Source organism: Coregonus clupeaformis, chromosome 9, assembly GCF_020615455.1.
Source record: "Coregonus clupeaformis isolate EN_2021a chromosome 9, ASM2061545v1, whole genome shotgun sequence".
Classification (NCBI taxonomy): Eukaryota; Metazoa; Chordata; class Actinopteri; order Salmoniformes; family Salmonidae; genus Coregonus; species Coregonus clupeaformis.
The window spans coordinates 17,560,574-17,576,556 of NC_059200.1; the positions used below are offsets into that span (position 1 = coordinate 17,560,574).

Genomic DNA, 15,983 nt, shown 5'->3' on the forward strand with positions numbered 1-15,983 from the left:
GTCTAGGGGCAGAGCAGCCACAACAGGGTAATGAAGAGGCTGCTTTAACATGGGTATTAATTAGCCCAGTCAGCCACAACAGGGTGATGAAGAGGCTGCTTTAATATGGCTATTAATTAGCCCAGTCAGCCACAACAGGGTGATGAAGAGGCTGCTTTAATATGGGTATTAATTAGCCCAGTCAGCCACAACAGGGTGAGAAGAGGTGCTTTAAATGGGTATTAATAGCCCAGTCAGCCACAACAGGGTGATGAAGAGGCTGCTTTAACATGGGTATTAATTAGCCCAGTCAGCCACAACAGGGTGATGAAGAGGCTGCTTTAACATGGGTATTAATTAGCCCAGTCAGCCACAACAGGGTGATGAAGAGGCTGCTTTAACATGGGTATTAATTAGCCCAGTCAGCCACAACAGGGTGATGAAGAGGCTGCTTTAACATGGGTATTAATTAGCCCAGTCAGCCACAACAGGGTGATGAAGAGGCTGCTTTAACATGGATATTAATTAGCCCAGTCAGCCACAACAGGGTGATGAAGAGGCTGCTTTAACATGGGTATTAATTAGACCAGTCAGCCACAACAGGGTGATTAAGAGGCTGCTTTAACATGGATATTAATTATTCCAGTCAGCCACAACAGGGTGATGAAGAGGCAGCTTTAACATGGGTATTAATTAGCCCAGTCAGCCACAACAGGGTGATGAAGAGGCTGCTTTAACACGGGTATTAATTAGCCCAGTCATGGAATGTGATGTCTCCATTCATTATCTGGCTTGTTTGCCTCGTTAGCCCTAATGTCTCATTAGCCTCGTTAGCCCTAATGGCTGTCTGAAACAGGAGCACCACGAGCATCTGCCTGACTGTTGGCCAGGAAAACAGAGCACAAGACAATAGGAAGGGCTGGTAGCCTCAGACATGATGCTGGTTGCCTCAGACATGATGCTGGTTGCCTCAGACATGATGCTGGTAGCCTGAGACATGATGCTGGTAGCCTCAGACATGATGCTGGTAGCCTCAGACATGATGCTGGTTGCCTCAGACATGATGCTGGTTGCCTCAGACATGATGCTGGTAGCCTCAGACATGATGCTGGTTGCCTCAGACATGATGCTGGTTGCCTCAGACATGATGCTGGTAGCCTCAGACATGATGCTGGTAGCCTCAGACATGATGCTGGTTGCCTCAGACATGATGCTGGTAGCCTCAGACATGATGCTGGTAGCCTCAGACATGATGCTGGTAGCCTCAGACATGATGCTGGTTGCCTCAGACATGATGCTGGTTGCCTCAGACATGATGCTGGTTGCCTCAGACATGATGCTGGTTGCCTCAGACATGATGCTGGTTGCCTCAGACATGATGCTGGTAGCCTCAGACATGACGCTGGTTGCCTCAGACATGACGCTGGTAGCCTGAGACATGATGCTGGTAGCCTCAGACATGAAGCTGGTTGCCTCAGACATGATGCTGGTTGCCTCAGACATGATGCTGGTAGCCTCAGACATGATGCTGGTTGCCTCAGACATGATGCTGGTTGCCTCAGACATGATGCTGTTTGCCACAGACATGATGCTGGTTGCCTCAGACATAATGCTGGTTAACTCAGACATGATGCTGTTTGCCACAGACATGGTGCTGGTAGACTCAGACATGATGCTGGTTGCAACAGACATGGTGCTGGTTGCAACAGACATGATGCTGGTAGCCTCAGATGATGCTGGTAGCCTCAGACATGATGCTGGTTGCCTCAGACATGATGCTGGTAGCCTCAGTCATGATGCTGGTTGCCTCAGACATGATGCTGGTTGCCTCAGACATGATGCTGGTTGCCTCAGACATGATGCTGGTTGCCTCAGACATGATGCTGTTTGCCACAGACATGATGCTGGTAGACTCAGACATGATGCTGGTTGCAACAGACATGGTGCTGGTTGCAACAGACATGGTGCTGGTTGCCTCAGACATGATGCTGGTAGCCTCAGACTTGATGCTGGTTACCTCAGACATGATGCTGGTAGCCTCAGACATGATGCTGGTAGCCTCAGATATGATGCTGGTTGCCTTAGACATGATGCTGGTAGCCTGAGACATGATGCTGGTTGCCTCAGACATGACGCTGGTAGCCTCAGACATGATGCTGGTTGCCTCAGACATGATGCTGGTTGCCTCAGACATAACGCTGGTAGCCTCAGACATGATGCTGGTTGCCTCAGACATGATGCTGGTTGCAACAGACATGGTGCTGGTTGCAACAGACATGGTGCTGGTTGCAACAGACATGGTGCTGGTTGCCTCAGTTATGATGCTGGTAGCCTCAGACATGATGCTAGTAGCCTCAGACATGATGCTGGTTGCCTCAGACATGATGCTGGTTGCCTCAGACATGATGCTGGTTGCCTCAGACATGATGCTGGTAGCCTCAGACTTGATGCTGGTTGCCTCAGACATGATGCTGGTAGTCTCAGACATGATGCTGGTTGCCTCAGACATGATGCTGGTAGCCTCAGACATGATCCTGGTTGCCTCAGACATGACGCTGGTTGCCTCAGACATGACGCTGGTAGCCTCAGACATGATGCTGGTTGCCTCAGACATGATGCTTGTTTCCTCAGACATTACGCTGGTAGCCTCAGACATGATTCTGGTAGCCTCAGACAAGATCCTGGTTGCCTCAGACATGATGCTGGTTGCCTCAGACATGATGCTGGTTGCCTCAGACATGATGCACGCACACACGTACACACACGCAGCTCACTCATCACACGATCTCTTTAGGCTTCCAAATGTTTGCGATAGAGGAGAGGCAGGCCATTGGGGATATTGCATAGAACAGAGTGGGAATACTATGGGAGTGTAGCCTGGGATCTGCCCCATTGGAATGTCAGGAATGAGAGCTGGGGGGTTAGAGGTCATGGCATCGAGTGTGGGGGGTGGCACGTGTGGCCTTGGCGTCAGCATGCCTTCCGTCTGTCTGCATGTTCCTGCCAGCTCACATCTCTCCCACACATCATCCATCACAGAAAGACCACACTTGTACCAGACGAAAGGGATGGCATGATTATGTAATCCAACTACTCATCAACTTTATCAATGATAATGAAGTGTAGTGAATACTGCAAGAGTATTTTTTTAAAAATACACTATATATACAAAAGTATGTGGACACCCCTTCAAATTAGTGGATTCGGCTATTTCAGCCACATCCGTTGCTGACAGGTGTATAAAATCGAGCACACAGACATGCAATCTCCATAGACAAACATTGGCAATTGAATGGCCTTACTGAAGAGCTCAGTGACTTTCAGCGTGGCACAGTCATAGGAGCCCTCCTTTCCAACAAGTCAGTTCGTCAAATTTCTGCCCTGCTAGAGCTTGCCACGGTCAACTATCAGTGCTGTTATTGTGAAGTGGAAACGACTCCGCCGCGAAGTGGTAGGCCACACAAGCTCACAGAACGGGACCGCCTAGTGCTGAAGTGCGTAGCGCGTACAAATCGTCTGTCCTCGGTTGCAACACTCACTACCGAGTTTCAAACTGCCTCTGGAAGCAACGTCAGCACAACAACTGTTCGTCGGGAGCTTCATGAAATGGGTTTCCATGGCCGAGCAGCCGCACACAAGCCGCACGCAATGCCAAGAGTCGGTTGGAGTGGTGTAAAGCTCGCCGCCACTGGACTTTGGAGCAGTGAAAACGCGTTCTCTGGAGTTATGAATCATGCTTCACCATCTGGCAGTCCGACGAACAAATCTGGGTTTAGCGGATGCCAGGAGAACGCTACCTGCCCGAATGCACAGTGCCAACTGTAAAGTTTGGTGGATGAGGAATAATGGTCTGTGGCTGTTTTTCATGGTTCTGGCTAGACCCCTTAGTTCCATTGAAGGGAAATCTTAACACTACAGCATACAATTCCAAGATGGCGTAGCAGTGCGGTCGCGGTTTTATTCATTGTCCTAGTGTAAATATCCCGTTTCTTGTTTTTTTTGTCTATTTTGTATATATTTCTCAATTTTTACTTTTCATTCTTTAACTAAATATACTTTCCTGCAACCCACCTCACCCAACGTGGAAAGGATTCTATTATTTCTTTATAACTTTCATCAAGAACCTTAAGCTGAAACTAGTCTAGCTGCAACTGAATGGCTACTTGCTATTAGTCACCGTTAGCGTCTTCACCATTGTCCGTGGCCTACACTATCCACCAGCCAGCTCTAGCTCTAGCCTGGACAATTCGTCGGCCAGTCTGCACAGCGTGCTATCGACCCAGAGCTTATCGGACTTTCTGCCGGAATCACTGGACCCTAGCGCCGGATCATCGCAACCAGCTAGCTAGCTGCAACCTGTTGTTGGCTGATTACCATTGCCCTATAGCAAGCACCAGTTAGCCTTGAGCTAGCCTCAGGCCCATCTCCCGGCTATCTACCTCTCTGTCAACCGGACGGGACCTCCTAGTGTTGACACTGAGCCCCACCGATCCAACACGACTGGTTTGCCGACGAAATCGTCTGATGTGGTTTCAACAGGCTTCCCGTTGCGACGACCACGAAGATCCATCTGCTAGCCCCGACCCGCTAGCACACGCAAACTACAACTGTGCTCCCTGCTAGCTGTGCTGAAGCACCAATTTGAACTGCTCTCGGACTCACATATTGCTGTTCACTGGACCTTATGATCACTCAGCTGCACAGCTGATGCCTGCTGGACTGTTCCTTTACACGGTACCCTGTCCTGTTTATTCTGTTTAGCCTCAGCCCAAACTTTATCGCTATTACCAGTTGTTGTCTTAGCTCTCTCTAATAACACCTGTGATTGCTTTATGCCTCTCTCCCTTGTCAATATGCCTTGCCTATTGCTGTTTGGGTTAGTTCTTATTATACAATGTCACTGTAGAACCCCTAGTCCCTCTCAAACTGCCTCAAATAGTTCCTTTGTTCCACCCCCCATACACGCCGAGACCGGCTCAATCGGTGCCTCCAGTGATGCTATCTCTTTCATTGTTACCCAACGCTTAGGTTTACCTCAACTGTACTCATATCCTTCCATATCCTTTTCTGTACATAATGCCCTGAATCTTTTCTACAATGCCCGGAGAACTGCCCCCTTTATTCTATGTACCCAACGCACTAGAAGACCAGTTCTTAAAGCCTTTAGTCGTATCCTTATTCTAGTCCTCCTCTGTTCCTATGGTGATGTAGAGGCTAACCCAGGCCCTGCAGCCCCCAGTATCACTCCTACTCCCCAATAGCTATCATTTGTTGACTTCTGTAACCATATAAGCCTTGGTTTTCTGCACGTAAATATCAGAAGCCTCCTTCCTAAGTTTGAGTTATTCACTGCATTAGCACACTCCGCCAACCCTGATGTTCTAGCAGTGTCTGAATCCTGGCTTAGGAAGGCCACCAAAAATTCTGAAATTTCCATCCCCAACTATAACATTTTCCGTCTAGATAGAACTGCCAAAGGGGGGTGGAGTTGCAATCTACTGTAGAGATAGCCTGCAGAGCTCTATCATACTATCCAGGTCTGTGCCCAAACAGTTTGAGCTTCTACTTCTAAATATCCACCTTTCCAGAAATAAATCTCTCACTGTTGCCGCTTGCTACAGACCCCCCTCAGCCCCCAGCTGTGCCCTGGACACCATATGTGAATTGATTGCCCCCATCTATCCTCAGAGTTCGTACTGCTTGGTGACCTAAATTGGGATATGCTTAACACCCCGGCCATCCTACAATCTAAACTAGATGCCCTCAATCTCACACAAATTATCAACGAACATACCAGGTACAACCCTAAATCCGTAAACATGGGTACCCTCATAGATATCATCCTGACTAACTTACCCTCTAAATACACCTCCGCTGTCTTCAACCAGGATCTCAGCGATCACTGCCTTATTGCTGCGTCCGTAACGGGTCCGCGGTCAAACGACCACCCCTCATCACTGTCAAACGCTCCCAAAAACACTTCAGCGAGCAGGCCTTCCTAATTGACCTGGCCCAGGTATCCTGGATGGATATAGATCTCATTCCGTCAGTAGAGGATGCCTGGTTGTTCTTTAAAAGTAATTTCCTCTCAATCTTAAATAAACATGCCCCATTCAAAAATACAGAACTAAGAACAGATATAGCCCCTGGTTCTCCTCAGACTTGACTGCCCTTGACCAGCACAAAAACATCCTGTGGCGTACTGCATTAGCATCAAATAGCCCCCGCGATATGCAACTTTTCAGGGAAGTTAGGAACCAATATACACAAGCAGTTAGGAAAGCAAAGGCTAACTTTTTCAAACAGAAATTTGCATCCTGTAGCACTAACTCCAAAAAGTTTTGGGACACTGTAAAGTCCATGGAAAATAAGAGCACTTCCTCCCAGCTGCCCACTCCACTGAGGCTAGGAAACACTATCACCACCGATAAATCTACAATAATCGAGAATTTCAACAAGCATTTTGCTACGGCTGGCCATGCTTTCCACCTGGCTACCACTACCCCGGCCACCAGCTCTGCACCCTCCGCTGAAACTTGCCCATGCCCCCCCCGCTTCTCCTTCACACAAATCCAGACAGCTGATGTTCTGAAAGAGCTGCAAAATCTGGACCCCTACAAATCATCTGGGCTAGACAATCTGGACCCTTTCTTTCTAAAACTAGCCGCCGAAATTGTCGCAACCCCTATTACTAGCCTGTTCAACCTCTCTTTCGTAACGTCAGAGATTGGAAAGCTGCCGCGGTCATCCCCCTCTTCAAAGGGGGTGACACTCTAGATCCAAACTGTTACAGACCCATATCCATCCTGCCCTGCCTTTCAAAAGTTTTTGAAAGCCAAGTTAACAAACAGATCACCGACCATTTCGAATCCCACCGTACCTTCTCCGCTTATGCAATCCGGTTTCCGAGCTGGTCATGGGTGCACTTCAGCCACGCTCAAGGTCCTAAACGATATTATAACCGCGATCGATAATAGACAGTACTGTGCAGCCGTTTTCATTGACCTGGCCAAGGCTTTCGACTCTGTCAACCACCGCATTCTTATTGGCAGACTAAATAGCCTTGGTTTCTCAAATGACTACCTCGCCTGGTTCACCAACTACTTCTCTGATAGAGTTCAATGTGTCAAATCGGAGGGCCTGTTGTCTGGACCTATGGCAGTCTCTATGGGGGTGCCACAGGGTTCAATTCTTGGGCCGACTCTTTTCTCTGTGTATATCAATGACGTCGCTCTTGCTGCTGGTGACTCTCAGATCCACCTCTACGCAGACGACACCATTTTGTATACATCTGGCCCTTCATTGGACACTGTGTTAACAAACCTCCAAACGAGCTTCAATGCCATACAACACTCCTTCAGTAGCCTCCAACTGCTCTTAAACACTAGTAAAACTAAATGCATGCTCTTCAACCGAACGTTGCTTGCACCCGCCCACCCGACTAGAATCACTACTCTCGACGGGTCTGACCTAGAGTATGTGGACAACTACAAATACCTAGGTGTCTGGTTAGACTGTAAACTCTCCTTCCACACTCACATTAAGAATCTCCAATCCAAAGTTAAATCTAGAATCGGTTTCCTATTTCGCAACAAAGCCTCCTTCACTCATGCTGCCAAACATGCCCTCGTAAAACTGACTATCCTACCGATCCTTGACTTCGGTGATGTCATTTACAAAATAGCCTCCAACACTCTACTCAGCAAATTGGATGTAGTCTATCACAGTGCAATCCGTTTTGTCTCCAAAGCCCCATATACTACCCACCACTGTGACCTGTACGCTCTTGTTGGCTGGTCCTCACTACATATTCGTCGCCAAACCCACTGGCTCCAGGCCATCTATAAATCACTGCTAGGCAAATCCCCGCCTTATCTTAGCTCATTGGTCACCATAGCAACACCCACCCGTAGTATGCGCTCCAGCAGGTATATCTCACTGGTCATCCCCAAAGCCAACACCTCCTTTGGCTGCCATTCCTTCCAGTTCTCTGCTGCCAATGACTGGAACAAATTGCAAAAATCTCTGAAGCTGGAGACACTTATCTCCCTCACTAACTTTAAGCATCAGTTGTCAGAGCACCTTACCGATCACTGCACCTGTACACAGCCCATCTGAAATTAGCCCGCCCAACTACCTCATTCCTATATTGTTATTTATTTTGCTCATTTGTACCCCAGTATCTCTATTTGCACATCATCTTTTGCACATCTATCATTCCAGTGTTAATACTAATTGTAATTATTTTGCACTATAGCCTTACCTCCATAACTTGCTACATTTGCACACACTGTATATATATGTATTTCTGTTGTATTTTTGACTTTGTTTTGTTTTACCCCATATGTAACTCTGTGTTGTTGTTTTTAATCGCACTGCTTTGCTTTATCTTGGCCAGGTCGCAGTTGTAAATGAGAACTTGTTCTCAACTGGCTTACCTGGTTAAATAAAGGTGAAATAAAAAAATAAATAAACAATGACATTCTAGACGATTCTGTGCTTCCATGAGAATGGAATTCTAAATACAACTGTATTTAATTACTTTGTGAAATCACATATAAGGCATAAAGCGTAAGTTACAAAGCAATACTGACATTAACAAAGCATAATTCCAGACATATACAGTGCCTTGCATAAGTATTCACCCCCATTGGCATTTTTCCTATTTTGTTGCCTTACAACCTTGAATTAAAATTGATTTTTGGGGGGTTTGTATCATTTGATTTACACAACATGCCTACCACTTTGAAGATGCAAAACATTTTTTATCGTGTAACAAACAAGAAATAAGACAAAAAAACTGAGAACTTGAGCGTGCATAACTATTCACCCCCCCAAAGTCAATACTTTGTAGAGCCACCTTTTGCAGCAATTACAGCTGCAAGTCTCTTGGGGTATGTCTCTATAAGCTTGGCACATCTAGCCACTGGGATTTTTGCTCATTCTTCACGGCAAAACTGTTCCAGCTCCTTCAAGTTGGATGGGTTCCGCTGGTGTACAGCAATCTTTAAGTCATACCACAGATTCTCAATTGGATTGAGGTCTGGGCTTTGACTAGGCCATTCCAGTGTTGCTTTAGCAGTATGCTTAGGGTCATTGTCCTGCTGGGAGGTGAACCTCCGTCCCAGTCTCAAATCTCTGGAAGACTGAAACAGGTTTCCCTCAAAAATGTCCCTCTATTTAGCGCCATCCATCATTCCTTCAATTCTGACCAGTTTCCCAGTCCCTGCCGATGGAAAATCATCCCCACAGCATGACGCTGCCACCACCATACTTCACTATGGGGATGGTGTTCTCGGGGTGATGAGAGGTGTTGGTGTGGGCGGCCCTCTCTTGGCAGGTTTGTTGTGGTGCCATATTCTTTCCATTTTTTAATAATGGATTTAATGGTGCTCCGTGGGATGTTCAAAGTTTCAGATATTTTTTTATAACCCAACCCTGATCTGTACTTCTCCACAACTTTGTACCTGACCTGTTTGGCGAGCTCCTTGGTCTTCATGGTGCCGCTTGCTTGGTGGTGCCCCTTGCTTAGTGGTGTTGCAAACTCTGGGGCCTTTCAGAACAGGTGTATATATACTGAGATCATGTGACAGATCATGTGACACTTAGATTGCACACAGGTGGACTTTATTTAACTAATTATGTGACTTTTGAAGGTAATTGGTTGCACCAGATCTTATTTAGGAGCTTCATAGCAAAGGGGGTGAATACATATGCACGCACAACTTTTCCGTTATTTATTTTGTATAATTTTTTGAAACAAGTTATTTTTTTCATTTCACTTCACCAATTTGGACTATTTTGTTTATGTCCATTACATGAAATCCAAATAAAAATCAATTTAAATTACAGGTTGTAATGCAACAAAATAGGAAAAACGCCAAGGGGGATGAATACTTTTGCAAGGCACTCAACTGTCATGAATAAAACATTGAACAAATAAAATATTCAGACACCTTCCCTTTTTCCTCATTTTGTTACATCACAGCCTTATTCTAAAATGGATTAAATAAATTAAAATCCTCATCAATCTAGGGTACCAAAAAATGTTTGCAGCATTGAAGGTCCCTAAGAACACAGTGGCCTCCTTCCTTCTTAAATGGAAGAAGTTTGGAACCACCAAGACTCTTCCTAGAGCTGGCCGCCCGGCCAAACTGAGCAATCGGGGGAGAAGGGCCTTGGTCAGGGAGGTGACCAAGAATCCGATGGTCACTCTGACAGAGCTCTAGAGTTCCTCTGTGGAGATGGGAGAACCTTCCAGAAGGACAACCATCTCTGCAACACTCCACCAATCAGGCCTTTATGGTAGAGTGGCCAGAAGGAAGCCACTCCTCAGTGAAAGGCACATGACAGCCTGCTTGGAGTTTGCCAAAAGGCACCAAAAGTACTCTCAGACCATGAGAAAAGATTCTCTGGTCTGATGAAACCAAGAATGAATTATTTGGCTTGAATGCCAAGCGTCACGTCTGGAGGAAACCTGGCACCAAGCATGGTGGTGGCAGCATCATGCTGTGGGGATGTTTTTCAGTGGCAGGGACTGGGAGCCTAGTCAGGATCGAGGGAAAGATGAACAGAGCAAAGTACACTTGATGAAAACCTGCTCCAGAGTGCTCAGGACCTCAGACTGGGGCGAATGTTCACCTTCCAACAGGACAATGACCCTAAGCACACAGCCAAGAAAATGCAGCAGTGGCTTCAGGATAAGTCGCTGAATGTCCTTGAGTAGCCCAGCCAGAGCCTGGACTTGAACCCGATTGAACATCTCTGGAGAGACCTGAAAATAGCTGTGCAGCGACACTCCCCATCCAACCTGACAGAGCTTGAGAGGATCTGCAGAGAAGAATGGGAAAAACTCCCCAAATACAGGTGTGCCAAGCTTGTAGCGTCATACCCAAGAAGAATCGAGGCTGTAATCGCTACCAAAGGTGCTTCAACAAAGTACTGAGTAAAGGGTCTGAATACTTATGTAAATGTGATATTTCATTTATTTTTATTTTTTTTGCAGACATTTCTAAAATCCTGTTTTTGCTTTGTCATTTTGGGGTATTGTGTGTAGATTGATGAGGGGAAAAAAACGATTTAATCAATTTTAGAATAAGGCTGTAACGTAAACAAAAATGTGGTAAAAGTCAAAGGGTCTGAATACTTTTCAAATGCACTGTAAATCCTAAGGTTAACTTACAAGACAAAGCATGAACAAAGATATGCCTACTAGGCCAGATGCTTAGAAGCCTAGGAAATGAGAAAAATATAATACAACCGTTCTCAATGGACACCAGATAAGAGGGAGAACAACAGACCTTCATTCCATTTATACCAGATATGACTTGTTTGTATTCAAAATCCATCGTTGACCAGTACACAGACAAAACCAAAGGTAGTAAAATAAAGATATCCAATCGGATGAAACCAGCCAAAATCCATCTATGTGTGATGGCTTCAAAGTTATCTTCAGGGAAGAAGTTTCAGAAAGATACCAAACATGGATACTATATCATTATTCTATCACACATTCAACAGTCAGTCCTCTGGATACTGTAACAGAGAGATACATTAATAATCAACAACTGATAAATGACTTATAAACCCCTTTGTAAATCACTGTATGTGTTAGTGAATATTCATTCGTTCAAGCATTTCACTTTAAGGGTCTACACCTGTTGTATGTCGGCGCATGTGGCAAATAACATTTTGATTTGATTGATGTGTTGTGTTTCACTACTGAAAAAGGTCGATGGCAGGTCACACTTCCCAAGCTATCTGGATTGTCATTGTGCTTTAAAACTTGCACATGTCGCACTACACTGAGAGAGGCACGGGGGCATTACAGCCTGTGGTCCAGCGGTGGCGGTGACTCACCAGGGCTTTAGTCTCCTCCTCGTCTCTGTAATAGTGTAGCTGTTCCCCGCGAAGTACGAACCAGCGTGTGTGCCAAGTCTTCACAAAGCCTCCCTGCTTCCTCAGCCAGCCACACCTGACGACATTCTGCCTGCCCAGGCCTCGGCCATGCTGTGGACTGCTCTTGGACACCGCCTGCTCCTCCATGGTTGTGGTCAGACAAGAAGATCCCCCGTTAGATCTCCAGAAGATCCCCCGCTAGATCTCCAGAAGATCGCCCTGTTAGCAGTGGAGAAGAGAGCGGAGGGTTATTGAAGCTAACTTTAATATAGAGGGACAGAAGAGCTGAAGGTCTGAAAAAGTTGCTCAATTGTTGTATTATCCGATAATGCCAGCATCTATTGATATGTGAACCTGTGCGGCATTACTACCAGATCTAAACATCTGAAAAAGCTCCTACATTAATGCTAGAGAGAGAGAGAGAAACAGCTTATCATACAGATACAGGACTGGACCTGTCGGGCAGCCCCTGAAGTAACTCTTCTCATCAATTGTATTCAACAATGTCCTCTGTGTTGTTTTAGGAATTCAGCATTGTCTGTGTTGATCTCACCAACCCCCATTGTCTCACCTCTGAGAAGCAGAGGTGACATCATGTAGGTCTGATATCTGATTGGAGGTTCACTTTACAGTAATACTATTGGTCAATAATTCAGATTTTGAATCAAAACAACTCAGATGCTTATAAAAGTGTCTCAGATTCATTGTTCTTTCTCTTTCTTGTTCCTGAACTGCTGTGGTGAGATACTCACTCTCTCTCTCTCTCTCTCTCTCTCTCTCTCTCTCTCTCTCTCTCTCTCTCTCTCTCTCTCTCTCTCTCTCTCTCTCTCTCTCTCTCTCTCTCTCTCTCAATTCAATTCGATTTCAATTTAAGGGTTTTATTGGCATGGGAAACAAATGTTAACATTGCCAAAGCAAGTGAAATAAACAATAAATATGAACAGTAAACATTACATTCAGAAGTTCCAAAAGAATAAAGGCATTTCAAATGTCATATTATGTCTATACACAGTGTTGTAACAATGTGCAAATAGTTCAAGTACAAATGGGAAAATAAATCAACATAAATATGGGTTGTATTTATGGTGTTTGTTCTTCACTGGTTGCCCTTTTCTTGTGGCAACAGGTCACAAATCTTGCTGCTGTGATGGCACACTGTGGTATTTCACCCAATAGATATGGGAGTTTATCAAAATTCTTTGTGGATCTCTGTATTCTGAGGGAAATGTGGGTCTCTAATATGGTCAAACATTTGTCAGGAGGTTAGGAAGTGCAGCTCAGTTTCCACCTCATTTTGTGGGCAGTGTGCACACAGCCTGTCTTCTCTTGAGAGCCAAGTCTGCCTACGGTGGCCTTTCTCAATAGCAAGGCTATGGTCAATGAGTCTGTACATAGTCAAAGATTTCCTTGCGTTTGGGTCAGTCACAGTGGCCAGGTATTCTGCCACTGTGTACTCTCTGTTTAGGGCCAAATAGCATTCTAGTTTGTAATTCCTCTTGTTTTCTCATGATTTGGTTGGGTCTAAATGTATTGTTGTGCTGGGGCTCTGTGGGGTCTGTTTGTGTTTGTGAACAGAGCCCCAGGACCAGCTTGCTTAGGGGACTCTTCTCCAAGTTCATCTCTCTGTAGCTTTGTTATGGAAGGTTTGTGAATCACTTCCTTTTAAGTGGTTATAGAATTTAACCGCTCTTTTCTGGATTTTTATAATTAGCGGGTATCGGCCTAATTCTGCTCTGCATGCATTATTTGGTGTTTTACGTTGTACACAGAGGATATTTTTGCAGAATTCTGCATGCAGAGTCTCAATTTGGTGTTTGTCCCATTTTGTGAATTCTTGGTTGGTGAGCGGACCCCAGACCTCACAACCATAAGGGCAATGGGTTCTATAACTGATTCAAGTATTTTTAGCCAGATCCTAACTGGTATGTCGAATTTTATGTTCCTTTTGATGGCATAGAAGGCCCTTCTTGCCTTGTCTCTCAGATCGTTCACAGCTTTGTGGAAGTTATCTGTGGCGCTGATGTTTAGGCCGAGGTATGTATAGTTTTTTGTGTGCTCTAGGGCAACAGTGTCTAGATGGAATTTGTATTTGTGGTCCTGGCAACTGGACGTTTTTTGGAACACCATTATTTTTGTCTTACTGAGATTTACTGTCAGGGCCCAGGTCTGACAGAATCTGTGCAGAAGATCAATGTGCTGCTGTAGGCCCTCCTTGGTTGGTGACAGAAGCACCAGATCATCAGCAAACAGTAAACATTTGACTTCAGATTCTAGTAGGGTGCTGCAGACTGCTCTAGTGCCCTCGCCAATTCGTTGATATAGATGTTGAAGAGGGTGAGGCTTTCTCTCTCCGTCTCTCTCTCTCTCTCTCTCTCTCTCTCTCTCTCTCTCTCTCTCTCTCTCTTCTTTCTTTCTCTCTCCACCCCATGGACTTTTGGGGCATGGCCTTTCAGGCTATGATCTCGCTTTCTCTCTCTGATCATGCTTAGAATGATGCTTTGTTAATGTCAGTATTGCCTTGTAACTTTAGCTTCATGCCTTGGATGCGAATCCATTCATTTATGGAGTCAGATAAACATTTCAATAGGGTAATTGCTTAGTCTTATTACGGGTCGCATGTGATGTATATATAATATACTGTATAATAATAATAATAAATAATATGCCATTTAGCAGACGCTTTTATCCAAAGCGACTTACAGTCATGCGTGCATACATTGTTTTTGATATTACTGCTAACTACAGACTAACCGACATGTAAATATAATGTGGGCAGTAGGTGGGTCAGGTAACGATGTAACCACATCCCTGAACAGCAGGAAGGAAGGACATCCAGATCTGATGGATCTAACATTTTACATTTTAGTCATTTAGCAGACGCTCTTATCCAGAGCGACTTACAGGAGCAATTAGGGTTAAGTGCCTTGCTCAAGGGCACATCAACAGATTTTTCACCTAGTCGGCTCGGGGATTAGAACCAGTGACCTTTCGGTTACTGGCACAACGCTCTTAACCACTAAGCTACCTGCCGCTAACCACATTACTGTGTTGTTGTTTTGTTATTTCTATTCACTTTCCATGCAGTGTCCCAGCCTGTAGCCTGTAGCCTGTAGCCTTCAGCCTGTAGCCTTCAGCCTGTAGCCTTCAGCCTGTAGCCTTCAGCCTGTAGCCTGTAGCCTTCAGCCTGTAGCCTGTAGCCTGTAGCCTGTAGCCTGTAGCCTTCAGCCTGTAGCCTTCAGCCTGTAGCCTGCAGCCTGTAGCCTGTAGCCTGTAGCCTGCAGCCTGCAGCCTGTAGCCTGTAGCCTGTAGCCTGTAGCCTTTAGCCTTTAGCCTTTAGCCTGTTGCCTGTACACATTTTTTATTTTTTCCAGATAAGCAAATAATTGATGCGGTGTGAGACACAGAGACACATGGTCTGTTTGTCTGTGTTGTGAATGAAGGGAGGGAATGGAAATGTGGGAGGAAGGAGGTATAGTTAGAGAGCTAACAAAATACAGCCACATTTTCAATCTTTTTTTCTGGTCCACTCACCTACCTCCCCCTCTCTCACCTCCCTCTCTCCCACCTCCCCACCTCCCTCTCCACCTTTCTCAACCACCCTACCTCCCCCTCTCTCACCTACCTCTCTATCACCTCCCTACCTCCCTCTCTCTCACCTCCTCTCTCACCTCCCTCTCTCTCACCTCCTCTCTCACCTCCTTCTCTCTCACCTCCCTCTCTCTCACCTACCTCTCTCTCCCCTCCCTACCTCCCTCTCTCTCACCTCCCTCTCTCACCTCCCTCTCTCTCACCTCCTCTCTCTCTCACCTCCTTCTCTCTCACCTCCTCTCTCACCTCCCTCTCTCTCCCCTCCTTCCCTCTCTCTATCACCTCCCCCTCTCACCTCCCTCTCTCTCACCTCCTTTTCTCTCACCTCCTTCTCTCTCACCTCCTCTATCACCTCCCCCCTCTCACCTCCCTCTCTCTCACCTCCCTCTCTCTCCTCTAAACATTACACTCACAAAAGGTCCAAAGGAATAGAGACATTTCAAATGTCTTATTATGGCTATATACAGTGTTGTAACGATGTGCAAATAGTTAAAGTACAAAAGGGAAAAGAAATCAAC

At 45.7% G+C, this 15,983-nt stretch overlaps 1 protein-coding gene across 2 annotated transcripts in view; it reads right to left on the reverse strand.

The window, feature by feature from the left end:
* arhgap24 (Rho GTPase activating protein 24) overlaps window positions 1–15,983 on the reverse strand; it is a 189,274-nt gene that overhangs the window by 138,714 nt on the left and 34,577 nt on the right. For both annotated transcript variants that reach the window (XM_041885351.2, XM_041885352.2), the window contains exon 2: window positions 11,839–12,096. In XM_041885351.2, the coding sequence (XP_041741285.2) occupies window positions 11,839–12,024 (186 nt within the window). In that variant the 5' untranslated portion in view covers window positions 12,025–12,096. The remainder of the gene's footprint in view (window positions 1–11,838; window positions 12,097–15,983) is intronic.